The sequence below is a fragment of the Scatophagus argus genome, chromosome 14 (assembly GCF_020382885.2).
Source record: "Scatophagus argus isolate fScaArg1 chromosome 14, fScaArg1.pri, whole genome shotgun sequence".
NCBI lineage: Eukaryota > Metazoa > Chordata > Actinopteri > Scatophagidae > Scatophagus > Scatophagus argus.
In genome coordinates this window covers 7,000,157-7,016,803 of record NC_058506.1, presented here as the reverse complement: position 1 = coordinate 7,016,803, position 16,647 = coordinate 7,000,157, and the positions used below count along the sequence as shown (strand labels likewise).

At 38.6% G+C, this 16,647-nt stretch overlaps 2 protein-coding genes across 2 annotated transcripts; one reads left to right on the top strand and one right to left on the bottom strand.

Annotated features, from left to right (window-relative positions):
- The first annotated feature begins 490 nt into the window (after nt 1-490).
- npm1a (nucleophosmin 1a) lies at nt 491-6,894 on the top strand. The gene is made up of 11 exons (XM_046410411.1): nt 491-676; nt 2,013-2,092; nt 2,763-2,882; nt 3,151-3,244; nt 3,417-3,532; nt 3,618-3,691; nt 4,353-4,401; nt 4,477-4,557; nt 4,660-4,767; nt 4,905-4,979; nt 5,577-6,894. Exons 1-11 carry the CDS (start codon nt 628-630, stop codon nt 5,625-5,627), a joined length of 897 nt encoding a protein of 298 aa, XP_046266367.1. The 5' UTR covers nt 491-627; the 3' UTR covers nt 5,628-6,894.
- Nucleotides 6,895-8,876: 1,982 nt separating this feature from the next.
- On the bottom strand, nt 8,877-13,400 carry LOC124070475 (claudin-7-B-like). Its single transcript, XM_046410410.1, has 4 exons — nt 12,910-13,400; nt 10,308-10,472; nt 10,132-10,216; nt 8,877-9,929 (listed from the first exon to the last, which is right to left on the bottom strand). The coding sequence occupies exons 1-4, from the start codon at nt 13,130-13,132 to the stop codon at nt 9,776-9,778; spliced, it is 627 nt and encodes a 208-aa protein (XP_046266366.1). The 5' UTR covers nt 13,133-13,400; the 3' UTR covers nt 8,877-9,775.
- Nucleotides 13,401-16,647: the final 3,247 nt, after the last annotated feature.

The following is a 16,647-nucleotide window of genomic DNA, read 5'->3' as shown; positions in this document are numbered from 1 at the left end:
AATTCAATATTGAATTTAAATGTTGATTATCTGGGTATACTGGGCAAACCTTATAACACTGTTTTTATTTTACAATTTTGAGACCTAAAGCTGCAGCTATAGAATCTTGTGTTTACACTGCGTAGCCAAAGCTAATTGTATGATACTGTAAAGATCGGACTAATTACCAGGCAGCAGGCCCAAAGCTTAGTGTTATATTTTACTGTTTTCTACATTTCATATTTTTTTTACAATTGCCTATTTATGTTAATGTTAATATTGCTTGTTTATACCGCATTCTCTTGAATGATAGACTGATAGAAGGAGCAAACTCATTTTGGTCAAACACCATAATAAGAGAGTGTTTTTCTTTTAGAATTCAATCTATTTGTATAATTCAAGAACAGTGAGAATTTTCAGACCCTAACTGTGCGCAGCAAAATACTTCACGCACTAAAACAAATGCGCGTAGTGCTGTTGAGTTGGCGCTGTTTCCTGCCTACGTTTCTTCTCGGCTTTTTCTTCAGCATGAACCACAGAAGAAGAAGGAAGGAGGCGGAGTGTCACGTTAGTTAGTAGTTAGAAGTAGGAGTTGGTTTCTTTTCTACCGCAGACAAGCAGCAGGTTGTCAGCGTTTGTGTCTCCAAAATGAACGGTTTAGACGAGGAACCAATGGCACCACAGACTTTCCTTTACGGTAAGATAACTTCTGCATGTCGTTTGTGACTTATGTGTTCTCATTTTTGACTGCTGATATCAGGGCAGGAAAAGGATGGAATTCAGCTGTTAAGCTGCATTCTGTCCTGTATAATGGAAGATAATGTTCTTATTACCATATCAAATAATTTGAAGTTTCAAATCTCTCAGTACATTACCGTAATGTTGTGTCAGTAGGATGACTCAGTGAGCCCTATGCCTAACAGCGTGGCTTCACATCAAGCTGAATTAGCCTTACACGTGTTTGACTATCAACATGGCGGCGCCCATGTTTCATGAACGGTGTTGTTATTTAAGCGTTTTCTTTCTACTAGACGTCGGCATTGTTTTGCAGTGCCACTTACATTTCGCTTTGATTAATTGTGAGCTTAAAGTTTAAATGAGACCTAACCTGGTTTTTGCACATTGGGAAAAGCTGTCCCAACGTGGGTGCAAACGCATGCGGACTCTGTTGAGGTCCTCCTCCGGATTAATAGCTTAGACCCCCTTGCCTTGTTTGACTCTATCCCAGCAAACGTTTGGTATAGTTTTTTGGCCATTATTTAATATGTAACTGAATTATCAGTTCGGACTATAATAACATGAGTTCGTCAGGTTTCTTTGGATCATCTACATCTCTCAGTCCCGTCACCCATTTTCCTCCTGTTGAGATGGAAACAGTATTTAGGTTTGGATTGCAGACGGGACGCACAGATAGGATGAAATACTTATGCTGCGAACTTGACTGAGAATGGAAGTAACGTGAGTGACAAATTCAGAGTTTATGTAGGCAGTAGGAAGTAAATATTTCTCATACATGTGATATGTGAAAATGAATACACAGTCGTGTTCCAGACTGGGCCAAATAAATAATAGAATTTGGTAAACATCCTCCTTTTTTAATGTTTGGATGCCTCCAGCACAGTATGAGGCCACTGCACAGCAAAGTGTTCTTTACATTTCTGTAACATATTGAAAAGCTATAAATAAGAAAGTGCAGTAAAGTGTGATTTATATGCTGTTGTTTTAACAGTCAAAACACTTGTTACCAAGCACCTCAGACACCCAGTCGTTGTGTTCTTGAATTTGCATTACTGTTATGGCTTAAATCATTGCATGCTCATCTCATCAAATTGAAGGGACTCCGGGCCATGTGGAAATTTTCATATCAGCTTGTGTAGCTCCCTCTTGTGTGCATTTGAAATATAACACTTGACACAATTGATTTCTTGCTTGTCTGATTAAAAGTTTGTTCATCCTTCAGCCTTCGACCCTCAAACTGATGCTGTTGGGACACTTAATATAAAATGTTTTCTTATTTGAAATGTTTTCATCAGGCTGCATGCTGGAAGCTGGGAAGGAGGTGGTTTTCAATCCTGAGGAAGATGACTTTGAGCATCAGCTGGATTTGAGGATGGTAAGTGCTGTTAGATCCACCAAGCAATCCAGTTCAGTTCATTACACTTTGTCTTTTGTCTTGCTTACTGCAACCTTTTCTCACACAAAGCTCGTTCAGTCAGCGAGAAAGAAAATGAAATGGTCAATGTGTTCTGTTGTGTGAGTGGGAAGAGAGTAGCAGAAAAGTGAGGGTTAATGAGGAGAAGATTAGAAGTTAGTTGTTGGTCTGTCAGTAAGCTTCTCACAACCTAAAAAAGTCTTATCTGCTGTTTCCCATCTGCTGGAAAAGTGAAGGGGTTTACCCCTAAAGCCCCAGTAAAAATCCTTGCCTGCATTAAAGACTATTATCTACAGTGGAAGTGCAAATCAGATCTCGGGTTTACTGTTTTAATGTGTAACTAACTGAAGTGAACCAGAGTGTTGTTTTGGGGGATGGAACTGTGCATGGATAATCATTTTTGAAGATTAGAGTACAGTATGTGTAGCTGATTTTGTTTTTGTTTTTTTGAAAGGAAAAGGTCTGTTGCTGGGCGATTGCCCAGGTTGATCTTCTTTGCTTTCACACTACAAACAGCCTTGCAACATGCAAACGCAACAGAGTCCATTGAGACTGAACCAGATAGATCAGCTTTGAAGCTCCCTATTGCTTAACTCAGTATTGCACTTAACTGTCGTATTGCCTTATCCAGGCCTGTGTGGACCCCAGCACAAAAGATGAACTTCACATGGTGGAGGTGGAAGGACAAGACTCTGAGGGTCAGAAAATCAAGGCCGCCCTGGTCTCACTTAAGCCGTCTACACTGCCAAGTGTAAGTAAGCTACTTCTTGTCTGGACGTATGTACACTCCTCAGAGTGTTGTTTTAGTGCCCTTTCAGCCACCCACACGAGCCAAAGGCTGTATTGGTTGAATAAGGCTACTCACCACTAACATCTGTTCTGTTAATACCTTTCTTTTCATTTATATTTGCTCTGTGTAAGCAAATGCAAACGGTAGCTTAAAGTTATTAAGCTCCCTGCCTCATGAGCACCTTTCAGCACTGAACAACATGGATGCAAACATGAGTGTTTGTTTTCAGGTGTGTCTCGGTGGTTTCACGATCACACCCCCAGCAGTTTTTCGTCTGAAGGCCGGTTCTGGTCCAATCCACATCAGTGGACAACACCTTGTCAGTGAGTATTGTTTGTTTGTTTTGAACTGGTCATGAACAGGCACCTGATTTAATGTGGAGATTTACAGGGTTTATGCTTTAGTAACTAGCTCAAAGCAAATGTTTAATAGCACAGCATATCCATTTAGTTTTAGTTACGGTGATTCAAACTAGTTTCTAAATTGTTCTTAAAGTGATGGAGGCTGATCAGTCTTTTGATGAGGATGATGATGACGAAGATGAGGAAGAGGAAGAAGATGTCAAAACATCAAAGAAAAGACCTGCCTCCTCCCCTGCCGTCAAGTCTCAGGTTTGTGTTACACGCTTTACTGCTTTACTTTCACATTTGTCCAAAAGTTGCCACAACAGACTTTTTTTTTTTATCTCCTTTATAGAAAAAAATGAAAATGGACATAGAGGCGGAGGATGATGAGGACGACGATGAGGATGATGATGATGATGATGACGACGACGACGATGATGAAGAGGATGATGATGATGATGAGTGAGTGTGGCGGTGCATGCACCATGCTCGGTTTGGGTGCTTTGTGTTCCCCTCTCTTTGCACCTGTGATGGGAAAGCTGTTGAGCTGTACAGCTGTGGCTTTAGAGCTGCCAAGTCTTCTGCGTGCACGCTGGCGACAGCCATGGCCGGGGTCATTATATTTTCAGGTTGCGCATCTGTACATCTGTCCATTCTCATGAAAACAATATATGTCTGTAACATCTGGAGGGAATTTCATTACATTTGATACAGATGGCCCACTTGGACGATGAAGATGAACTGAATAGATTTTGGTGGTCAGCTTCACTGTGACATCATAATGTTTTCTGCCCATTATTCAACACATTAACAGCAGGGCAGCTTGTGACCATATTTCACATTTGGTCAGATACTGAATTGGTGACACCAGTCTTGGGTGCCCACCTTGAAACTGCTGATTGTATAACTCTCCTGTTGCTGCTTGGCTGAGGATGTCGAGCGCATTTTAGAATTTGTAGCTTATTTGTATTTTCAGCTTTATTGGCTGAACATGTGAACAAACACGAGGTTCACTTGTGTTTGACAGGGACACTTTGTATTTTTTTTTTATTTTTTTTTTCAATTTATAACCATTTATTCGTTTTAGGGATGATGAAGAGGATGATGAGGATGAGGAAGAAGAGTCTCCTGTTAAGGCAAGCACCTTTTCATTCTTTTTACTGTAAGACCTTCCAGACCTCTTTCACTAATAGTCTGATGATTTATTACAGGCCAAGCCAAAACCATCCAAACAGCAAACCCCTGCTCAGAATGGCAAGAGTTCTAAGCCCAGCACTCCAGCCCAAAAGCAGGTACCAGTGAGATTTAATAAAATAGACTTTTTTTTTTTTTGACAAATTGCCAAGACACGCACACATTGTTTTTCTGAAATCTAAACTCATTGTTCTTTATAGGAAAAGACCCCTAAAGGTAAAGGTGACAAGGCTAAAACCCCACCAACTCCTAAAGCAACTTTAACACTTCCTGAGATTAAAGCCAAGATGATGGAGTCAGTGAAAAAGGTTGGTGGCTATTTTTAATTTGTTTTATTGCAATCATTTTCCTCCATTTGAAAATGTATGAATAATGTGCCATGAATAACAAAAAAACATTCTCTCTTTTGTTGTAATTTTGTCTTCTTTTTTTTATTATTTTCCAGGGAATAACTTTACCTAAACTCCAGCCCAGGTTTGAAAACTTTGTGAAGCATGGCTATAAAGTCTCTGAGGCACAGGTACAGTACAAGATTACAGTTCTTGCCAGTCAGTTAGCTGCTGTTGTTCTAAATCCATTTTTCATTGCCTGTGAACAGTTCCAAAAGACATGTTACGTAAACATTTTTGGAACTGCTTTTGCTTCTTATTCCTGAATTTGACAGTTTTAACTGCAGACGCTTTGACTGAGGCGGTGGTCATGGCTAACTACGCCGTTTAGACTTCTCCTTAACAACTGTCATGTGTCCTAAATTGTATGTGATTGCAGTACTGGCTAAAAACTGATGAACTTTCTGATTTCAAGAATTTGACTGACTTTATGTCTTTTATGAAATCTTTTGACAAAATAGTCATCTTTCAGACTAAAATTCTGATGGTATACATTTTTGTATGTAGAAGGTCAAACCTGGCTCTCATGATTTTGCTAGCCTACAAGTTGGGATCTCCAAAGTTATCGACTCATCAAACAGTGAAAGTAATATTAAGTAAATAAACTTAAATCTTCGTAAACAGGCTAAACACAGAAATGCAGAACGCAGGAAAGAATTGAGAATGTTTAAATGGCTTTGTCCCTGCCACATGCGACCGTCCTGTAAACTGTTTTGTTGTTTCTTCAGGTTATTGCTGAGCTGTGGAAGTGGAGACAGACAGTGAAGGATGCTAAATAACAGCCTCTGTAGTTTTATTGCCTCTTTTAATGACTTCATACCCATCACAACTCTCAAACCCTCTGAAGCCAAACTCTGTGCCTCACACTTCATTAATTCTAAGTCTAGTCCAGCTTTACCTGCCCTCCTGTACGAAGAGGCTAGAGACATTTCATTGTCCTTCCTCCTCCATCCTTAAGGCAGGGAAAGTTTTTGGTTTGTTGAATAAACCCTGGGAGAGCCAACTTAAAAATTTGCATCTTTGTAAATGTGTAAATGAAATACTGGCCAGTTGGCACCTGCGTATGGAGGATATCTTTGTGTTTTTATACATGTATAAAGTGTAAAGGCTGATTTGATGTCATGCACGAACGACAAAGTGCACCAGATTATTCCACACACTTGAAAGCACATGCAAGACTAAGAACAAAACAGCTCAAGAAATCTCACATCTCCTTTCAACAGCCAATAAAACATGGGCTAATGTTGACTACGGTCTAATCTTCTGCCAGCTTTGGCAAACATCTGCAGAAATGGTCACAATATTGATACTGACTGAGCAATATTGATTTGTCTAGTAACAACATGAACATGAAAATTTTGCACTTTTTGAAATGCTTTGAATGTTTTTACTGTTGTGAGATTCCTAAGGTAAAGATCCGTGACAACAAATTGTCCACTTAGTTTAGGCTTGAAGCATTGTATCAAAATTCAAATTTTTGTTCGTAACTATCCAAATAATTTTACCGTCCGGAAATCAATTTTGTATTAAGCATCAAGGTGCATCAGCCTTTGAGCAGCACAAATGAAGCAGCGTATACATTTCAGATCGAGCTGTTTCACTTCTTTGTGTTAACATTGACTGCTAATAGCAAAGAGCCCACTTGTTACATATTTTCCATGAGTAACAGAATGCGGGAAGGAATTTGCAAATGAATTAAATGTTTTATCCCCCCAGTCACAAGTTGCTTGTAACTCTCTAAACCAGGACTTGTAGGTGTCAGGTTCTAGGAAATCCCTGTCTGTACTCAGGTTTAACAAAGCAAAAAAATGTTGTGCTCATTCACCATTTGGAATAATAAAATGTTGATGCTTGAGGCCTCTTATAGAAGATCATTCCATGTTCTCAAGAAAGAAGTGTAAGTTTATACCTTCAAATATGCTGTGGGTTTGGATGAGCTATCCCAAGATTAATTAAATAAAATGTGAAAGTTTTGCCGTTCTGTTTCTCTGCAATGAAAATATTTGAGAATTTTGCCCATTATGAAAATAAATAAAATTAAACTGATGATGTTTCTTTCTTTTTTTTTTTTTGATGTACAGTAATCTTAGTGTTAAAATGTTAAGCACAGAAAATATTTTAGTTTTGATGTCCAGTGTAGAATTCAAGATATATTTTGAATTTTGTGCATTATAGTGTGACAGAAGGCCATGGAAGGTGCACTTTTAGTAGAGTTGAAGATTATTCTAAAGGTGCATCCTGAGATGTTGCATGATTTCTCTTTTGGTCATGAAGTAATTGGCACAGTCACTGCTATTGGAGTTACGTTTTCACTCTTCGCTCTCGTGTTTGCACCCAGCAATGCTGTTTCTTTCAGTACGATGTCCTGGTTGCGTGTAACATAACAGACCTTTTTAGCGAGAAAAGTGCAGAGGATTATGGTTTTTATTTTGCCTCCAGATGTCTCCATTGCATTGTTCAATGTCTGAATGTTCTCTTCTTCTGTGCTGCATAAACTGGCTAACATGGAGTGTAAGTTGGGTTGTTTGCATTGTGTGACCCTTGATCAAATAACTTTTTTTTATAGTCATGAACTCATCTGACAACACAGTCATTCTTTTCTGTGTTTTACAGAGTTGAGAGAAGGTCATTTGCAAGCAGGATTTATTGCATTTTGTTTTGTGGAGCTGCCCTTGTTCAACGTGTTGTATTTTGCAGAAAAAGCAGTCGCCAACCAAAGCAACTGTTCACAAGAAAATTACACGTTATCCACCCAAAGTGTAATTTATTAAGCTACTTTTTTATTGAACAGCTCACTGGCATGTGGAGGCGTACAGGTGATTAAAAAGCATGGAGGAAGGTACTTGTATAGAGGAGAAGGAAGTACGCAACTTCTCCTTTCCCCTCAGATTAAAGCTGCGCTGAGTTTGCTCCAACTGTTGATTCCTTATGCTGTGGTTGGAGAGTTGTATCTAATTTCAGAGTAATTCAAGTTTTGGGCAGATGGGGCACATTTTACCATTGCAGCTATGTTTTGTGAATTCAGGAGTTAGTGCGTGTTTATTTGAAAGCAGTAGTGGCCTCATTCACGTGGTAATAATGTTCCAATAAATGTCCACTTAGAGTAGTGAATCATTTACTGTCAGGATGATAAAAGGGTGGTGCGCAGTGATAGTTCCCTGATTTAGGTGCACTCAGACGGTTTAGGCCACTTAGTAGAGAAATTGTTAACAGATCAGACCTAAAGGGAGGAAAGAAAAATAATTAGAGGACAGTAGACAGAAGGAGAACAGAAGAAAAGGAGAACCAGAGCAAGACACTGCTGGGTCTGATAAATCCCAAGAATTAAAGCTTGAAGGCATATAATGACCAAGTGAGGAGAGATGAGACAGTGGAAGAGGCATGAGGAATAAGGTGAATTTACTCTGCACTGTAGTGAAATGCTACTACAAGGTTTTTCCCACATTATCACAATAATCTATACTAGATTCATCCACACTGTACAGGTATATACCCTCAGTAAAAACAGTTTTGTATACTGACCACAAGGTGGCACTAAAGCCAAAGCAACTTTCATTTTGCTAGCCATTATGGCGCAGTATACCTATCAACCCACAGGAAGATGGCTTCCAAGCCAAAGTAAAATGAGGCCCTCATTTCATCACATTTGTACTTCCGCATGCAAATCATCTGTTGGCCATATTAGGTCACCAGCATATAAATACTAATGTACTGCATGAAGGAAGTGTGTTCATACTTTCTATATCTGCACATGCCAGGTGTGCTTCACAGCATGCAGAACAAATGTATGTACATGTATTACATGAATTTTTTTGTACTATTATTGTATTTGTACACAGGGCCAGAGTTTTTTTTAATTTAATTTTCATATTTTAAATCTATTTTTTTTCCCTCCTTTCTTAAATGTTTCAAGATGTTTAAACTGCCCATTTTTCAAATATTTTTATCTGGTAAAAACACTTTGAGCTGCATTTTCTTCACACAAGTTTAGTTGTTTTGCATAAAAGATATCAGCACAAGACAAACAATAAATTTTCCACTTTTATTTTATGTACAACACAAAAAGTCTGAAAAAAAAAACAAAACAAAACAAAACACAATTTAAAAAGTTTTTAAAACTGAAAATATGATGAGTGCAGCAACAGGTATCAAGAGTTAAAAAATAAAACAGGAGCAATAAGCCAAGCCCATTCACACAAACTAATTACAGAACAAGTCAAATGGATTGTTCAAAACATCTGTTGCTGTATGCACAGCAGCAAGAGCATTGGCAAGCTGAGCTAAATGAATCACATTACTGTAAATTATAGTTACATTTCACTCCAGCAATTGATTAAAATAAAATAGCATACAGTGGTACTGAATGATGTGTCACATTCACAAATAAAAAGGCACAAATACATGAAAAAAAAAAAAAAAAAAAAATTAGCAAATTGCCTCTTGTGCCAGATGTTTAGCCGGTAACGAAAGGTGTAAGAGTTGCCGTTTGCCACATCCGATTTTTATTCAGTGCATTCAAACTGTTTTCCCAAACTGTACATTCAAATGCACTGTACACTGTAGTGGGCAGAATGTGAAATAAAACTTTTACATTATCATAGGTGTTTCATATTAATTTTAAATTAGTGCTTTGCAGGTATCAACTAACTGAAAAGTATACTGCATAGTATACACATGAGCAAGCACTGACTGTAGTTCCAGATGGCAACATCAAAAAGTTCTTTCAGACGTAAACAGCCATTATTTAAAACTTTAATAATGCATTTGCTAAAATAATATTACAGTAACATTACAGGATGGCCCCAAAGAAACTAACATAAAAAAACTGAACTACTGATTGCTTCCTGGGGTATCTTTTTACAATGTTTCAATCTGCTCTCTTGAACAGCATGAATATCAAAGCCTGTAACACAAAGTCCTGTCCAGTTTAAACATAGTCCCTGGTGGTGCTGGGGGGTTTGGAGGTGGGATACTTTGGTGTAGACTTCCCTCTTGGGCAGGATGCTGCCAACATGGCACCTCCTACTACAGTCAGGAAAGCTCCAGCCCAGGCAATGAAGATGGCAGAACCAAACTCATACCTTCAGAAAGAGAAGTTAGAGTAAATCAGAAGGGCTTCAGAGAGTCAACAAACAAAATAAATGTGTGCAATACAATCCACAGGCCACATGAAGATATCTGAACAGAGAAAGAAGTGGGAGACAAGCTTAAAACCCACAATGTTAAATAAAGCCATGCATGTAACATGTTAAAGAAACATTGTATTCTGCTAAAATCACTTACTTGGTATTGACAGGGGTGAAAGGGTTGTAGAAGGCTTGGATGATGTCGTGAGCGTACCACGAGCAGGCGACAACGGAACACAAAGCTGTGGGGAAGCAAAAGAAGAACGTCACTGAAACTGTTCACGGTCCATAGAGAAGAAATACACACAAAAAAAATATTAAAGAGTTTCTTACCTCCGATCAGAATGATAATTCCTCCAGTCATGGCAATGCGGGACTTGCGTACTTTGTCATCTCCTCCGCAGGTGGTGCACTTCATTCCCATGCAGGCTGCGCCCAGGCCGGCCACTGTTACAATAATGCTAACAATCATGAGGGCACGGGTTGCCTGGAGGGCACCTGGATAAGAGGACAGGACAGGGTTAATCCATTAACTACCGTTACAAGAATCTTTATTTATTTGACAGTTGGTGCAAGGGTTCAAAGGCATGGCAAAACTTGACAGGCTTTACTGAACTGAAATAACAAAAAAAAAATGCTATTGCCATGTGAAATTAATTTCTGCACTGATTTGTGGTGATAAAACTATTAAAAGCCTCTGCTTATTTTATTTTTTTCTAATTATTTGTTCCTTGAGCCGGGTCCTGCTCAAGGTTTCTTCCTGTTAAAGGGGAGTTTTTCCTTGCCACTGTTTGCTTGCTCGGGGGTTTAGGCTCTGGGTTTCTGTAAAGCACCTGGAGACAATTTTGACTGTATAAGGTGCTATATAAATAAACCTGAATTGAATTGAACAAGTCAGCATTTGAAAGAGAAAAAAAAAACAACTTTGTAAACAAGTACTGTTGTTGTACAACAGAGTGACTTCTGTCTCTCGTGTCTCATTGCCGCTCCCTATAACAACACACCACAGAAACTGGCTCTAACCGGAAGCCTGAGCACTAAAGAGGGGGTGGGGGAGTGGATGCAATGTGTGTGTCAGAAACTGGTCTAACCAGGTTTCAGGTTTCCGTATAAGGAAGACACTCCCAATTTCAGGTGCTCACAACCAGCTTTTCAGCAGGTGGACATTTCAGAGCTTCAGACTACCATCTAAAAAAACAGACAGCCCCTTTTTAGAATGTGAAGAATTCCCAGTGTGGCTTCAACTGAGAGTCACAGTCTAGTCACACTTTCCCCAGATTTGGTATCAATTGTTCCTAAACTTCAGGTGTGTGTTTGTAGATTTTGAGCAGGTACTTCTGAATAATGAGACTTTATTTGTGCACTTGCTCCATATCTAACCACAAGTTTAATCACACAACGTTTATCAAAGTTGGTTTGGGTTCATGTTTGGAGAGGCGATAAAAAGATACTGTGGAGCGGATACTTTATCAAATGTTTTGATAAGTTAATACAGAAGAAAAAAAAATAAAGCCAGAGTTAAGAAAATAAGGCACATAGGATATTTGGAGGAAATGACCAGTTTGTGAACTTTTAACTTCTCAGTCAAAAGTAACTAAAAGCTGTAAGTGCATTTTCGCAAACATGGTGAGTCAGGAAAACCACATAGTGTGGGACTGGTGTACAAAGCACCTCTTGACATTCTGGCAGTTTACGCCTGAGGGCAGTCTATCAATCAGTTGCTTTTTGAAGCATGTAGGCTACAATTAAGAATCCAACTGTCATGCTACAACTGACCCATTTAGCCACCGCTGTAAGAAACTGATAAGAATCATAAAGATAAATACAGTACACGGACTTGCTGATTCATGATTAGGGAAATGTAACAATTGTTCTGACATGTTCATTTAGTTTTCTTTTTTTTTTCCGCTCAAGGCCTACGTGAATATGAATGAATAGTCATTTCACTTTATATTTCCCTGAACCATCCATTTTGTCACATACCACAGCTGGAGGGTTTTTTTGTTTTGTTTAGTTTTTTTAAATTGGTAAACCTGTTCATTATATAAGTGCTTAAAATTATGAAGCACTTTCCTGACAGTATGTATTACAGACAATAAATCTGGACCCAAAATGTAGAAAAGAATGCTTTCCTGTTCAAGAGATGCCCTGTAGGCCAAAGAGAAACCAATTGTTTGTGGTTGGTGGTATTCAGACCTGTTGACTAAACACTGGCTCATACAGGTGTTGTTTTAACGTTTAACTAGCTATGCTCTGTAACGTAGCTCCTATGCATGGAGGAGGGGTAGCCTTACTGACAATGGCTAATCATTGCCGAAGTGTAAAATTGATGCACACATTCTCGCCTATCAAGAAGAATTTGATTTTTTATTTTAAATAAATGATTTCTGGTTGCTCTCTTCAGGTTGCTCTGCTGCGCAGGCGAGGCCTCATAGTGTGGTTTAAACGAAATAACTGCATTCCGAGTGAATAAAAGAAGAGTTAATAAGTGACAGAACCGGTTAGCCAAAGTCACAGGAATCCTGCAACAGCTAAGGGTTGTAAAAGACAGCCCAGAAGGTAGTCATAACCGTTCAAATCGACGGAAATTTACCATTTTCTATGTTCCAACAGGTGCATTTTTGTTACATCATTTCCGGTTACCCGCTGACTACAGGTTTTTGCAGTATATCGAGTAAAAGCTAGTTAAAACCAGTTTCCCAGTGGTAAATGATACAATAGGCCTATTATGTGTTCAAACTTTTAGGGTGAGGGCCTATAGAAAAAAAAACTGAGTCGCTCAAGGTAACAACAGCTTTTCAAGGGTTTTTCAGATGAAAAGGCTCATGTATAATTTAATAGTTTAACTAAGTGCGTCTTATTTTTTTTTAACTCGAAAAAAATTACAAGAATTAACGACGACACAAAATCTGAAACCAGCGTCTGGGTCACTTACTGTTGAGCTGCAGGATTGAGTCGTACACTTTGCACTGGATTTGGCCTGTGCTCTGAAACGCACAAGACATCCAGAGTCCTTCGTACATGGCCACCGCTGTGATGATGTTGTCCCCAACGTAAGCAGACATCTTCCACTGAGGCAAAATTGTGCCAACTATCAATCCAATTACGCCCAAAAGGGCAAGGGCGAATCCCAAGATCTGCAGACCGGAGTTGGCCATTTTCACTTGTTCTTCAGCGACTTGACGGTGATTCAACAAAGACGACGTCCACCTGTTGTGAAGGTACAAATCCCGCACTCCTCACTACCTGACGGCTTTAAGTTTTCTTTGTTTCTCACAAAGTTAGCTCCTTTGATATTATCTATATGTGTATAACTCAGCTCTCTGATAACGAGTTCGCAAACAACTATGATACTACACTTTATACAGTCTCTGGGTGACCCTTAACGCACCTGTTCCTTAGCCGCACCTTGAATGAGAAGTGATTAGCGGGAGCGAGCTTTTTTAGGCGGTTTCTGGTACAGGTGGGCGGGGACGCGCACGCAGTTTCGACTCATCCACCGTCGGCAGGAAGCACCTGAAGTTTCATGATGTCAGTGTTTCCTGAAACGGACGCTATACATGGTTACGGTTACAGACACAATAGATAGGTAAATAGATAGACTTGATGTTTGAAGCACTGTTAACCTACAAACATGTAACAATAATAATAAAAAACCTAATGAAGTTATTTTGGTCTGTAATAATTTGGCTTGTATTGTTTTAATAATCAGTAGTTAATGATACATAAAGCCACCTGAGGTTAATATTCTGTTTATAATAAACTGTAACAAATGTTTAAATGTAATGCAATTTGGTAAAACCAAAATGAAAGTGGACACTTAATTGCCAGGATTAATCATAGTCCTGGATATTTAACTACTGTTATGCTTAACAGAAAAACATTGAGAAATTCAAAATTGTAAGACATTATGCAATGCTTTCATAATATTTTACATTTATAATAATTACATGTCAGATATGGCTACAATATGTAACAACATAGTACATACAGTATATTGTGGACTGTATTAGATAAGAAATCCAGACTCGTGAATAAGGTCGCTGCTTTCACCCTAAATGCTTATAATACTACTATTTTTTCTATCATCATCATGAATGAGTAAAGCACAAAGGAGAGAGCCATACTTCTGTTATCACTGTCTATTAAAGCCAAGACACAAAGCCAATAAATGCAGTATGTCAAGTAAACAATAACAACAGCATAGCATCCCTGTTGGCTTATGAAAACCAAAATGGGTTAAAGTTGTAAGTGGAAGTTGAATGTAAAGTTAAGTTCCATATACTTGGAACTTAACTTTACATGAGTCAAAAAACACATTACATTGTGTAATGTGATCACAAGCCATTTCTCAGTCTACTGCCAGGTTTGTATAAATTATGAAATCATATCTTTAAGTGAGTAATTGTACTCATTTGAACTTTTTTTTTGTTCATTTATTTATACCCATACTGAATAAGCAACACCTAAACATGGCAGCTGGGAACCATGAGCTGAGGTTTCTGGGTTTTTATGAAATAAGAAAGCCAAATTAAAATCCTCCCAGACACATAATTTTTTTTTTTTACAACCCAATGCTAATTCCAAATTTAAAAAAAATAATAATACAAAGAATAATATCACATTATGTCACTTTCATGTGTTTGAATTACAGGTCACATTAAATGGCTGTCTTTACACTTCATTGACAGAAAAATGTACTTTATTCACCATAGGGCAGGTGAATTGAATTGAACTCAACCCTGCCGTGGAGAAGGTACATTTTGAAACCAGGCTAATCAGCAAAGGTCGGCAGGAGTGGCTCACGGCCTACATAAGTTAAATGTTAAGCTAATGAGTGAGTTCTGAGAATGAGTTAATGAATGAGTTCTGACATAGTAAATCCATCAAATCAGAGGTACTATAGACTTTCAACAAAGCCATCATCAATAAAGTCACAGAGAAAGCAGAGTATGAGTCAGGGAGTCAGGTTTAGCTGTTGTATAAGTTAGCTGAAGCCTGATAAAAAACAGCATTTCTTTTTGTCTTCCTCATAAATAATTATTCTGCTTTTCTGTCAGTTTTGTAATCATTCTCTTCCATTAGTCCATACTCTGTTTTCACTTATCACTCTTCAGTCTATATAAAAATAGTAATACCACTACAATAAAATATCTCTCTTGAATCCTTTGCTAAAGTAAACGCCTTCCTCCTGAAACATTAGCTAAAGGTGGAGATCTAAGAATCAATCCGGAATCATTCAGCTTTCTTCTCAGGAGCACTGTGCCCTGAGGCACAGTTTTCAGATGACAGTGTGTTCTGACTGGTTCGCAATGACAACATGAGAGAAAATCCCGGCTTTCATGTCAGTTTTCAGCTGGATAGAGATAATGTCTTTTATGTCATGTTGGATTTTTGCTTGAAAATTGGATTTTCAAGTTGAATCTTTATTATATACAACATCTACATTATAAATGTAATGGTGAATGTCGGGAATTTAGCACATGCTAATGTGATGATGTCCGTAAAAATCAAGTTTCCATTTTGATGTCATTCTGTGTTCTGCAGTTATGGTCTGCACAATCGCCTCCAGTCTGCCAGCAATGGGGGCAGAGTTACAGTTGGAGTCGATTTAGTTACTTCACCAGTCAAACAGGTTTCATGAAGCAGCTCGTATCTCAGCAGTTCTTAGAAAACATAAGATATCATACGAAACACTAAACAAAACAATTTCCACGCAACTTTAACAAGCCCACACATGTGAATTTCTCACACACTTTTACTATACTGCATGACTGCTTCTATGTGCTGTGACTGTCAGGTTGTGAATGTACTGTGATACTTGCGCAACACTAAGCATTTTCAAATTGATACCAGCAGTCGCTCTCTGAGTCATCATATGCTGTAGGTAAGACATGATAAGCAAGGAGTAAATATTTTTTACTTGTCACAAGCTTCTTGATCTGTCAAATGACTCATCTGAAGTGAAACAGATGACACTGAATGGAGCTATTTAAGCATGTTTACAGTGCTTCACAGGGTGTGTCCACTCAAGGTCTGCTTCCTGAAAAAACACATTTTTAAAGTTTGATTTTAATGGTTTGTACTGTTTTGTTGGCCCTAGGGGAAACTGACCCTCAAAAACAGAAGAGCAGTTATAGCATTTATGACTTTACTACAAAAGTAGGTCACTTGCCCATTACACTAACAGTGACTTCAGTGACATCGGATTCTAAACACGCAGACAGCTTTGCAGCTATAACAGATTCCACGAGATTTTGTTTCTGTGGAAATTTTTCGATACACAATCCCCATTCCAGTTCATCCCAAAGGTGTTGGATGGAGTTGAGGTCAGGGCTCTGTGTGGGCCAGTCAAGTTGTTCCACACCAAACCCATCCAACCATGTCTTTATGGAGCTTTGCTTTGTACAATGGGACACAGTCATGCGCTGATAGAAAAGAGCCTTCAACAAACTGTTGCCACAGCATAGCATTGTCCAAAATGTCTTGGTATGCTGAAGCATTAAGTTTCCCTTCACTGGAAGTAAGAAGTCGAGCCCACCTCCTGAAAAACATCCCCATGAAGAGGTGTGTCTGAATACTTTTGTCTATATACTGTATTTTGTTTTCAGTCAGATCATGTATATCTGTGGACAACGTACTTTCATATAACTATTTTACTCTTCAAAGTACG

Excerpts from the sequence above, each read along its gene's own strand:
- npm1a (XM_046410411.1), top strand. The coding sequence starts at position 628 with ATGAACGGTTTAGACGAGGAACCAATGGCACCACAGACTTTCCTTTAC. Across the intron at positions 677-2,012 it reads ACCACAGACTTTCCTTTACG|GCTGCATGCTGGAAGCTGGG; the intron begins GTAAGATAACTT and ends TGTTTTCATCAG. Across the intron at positions 2,093-2,762 it reads ATCAGCTGGATTTGAGGATG|GCCTGTGTGGACCCCAGCAC; the intron begins GTAAGTGCTGTT and ends TGCCTTATCCAG.
- LOC124070475 (XM_046410410.1), bottom strand. The coding sequence starts at position 13,132 with ATGGCCAACTCCGGTCTGCAGATCTTGGGATTCGCCCTTGCCCTTTTG. Across the intron at positions 10,473-12,909 it reads CTCAATCCTGCAGCTCAACA|GTGCCCTCCAGGCAACCCGT; the intron begins GTAAGTGACCCA and ends CCTCTTATCCAG. Across the intron at positions 9,930-10,131 it reads TTCACCCCTGTCAATACCAA|GTATGAGTTTGGTTCTGCCA; the intron begins GTAAGTGATTTT and ends CTCTTTCTGAAG.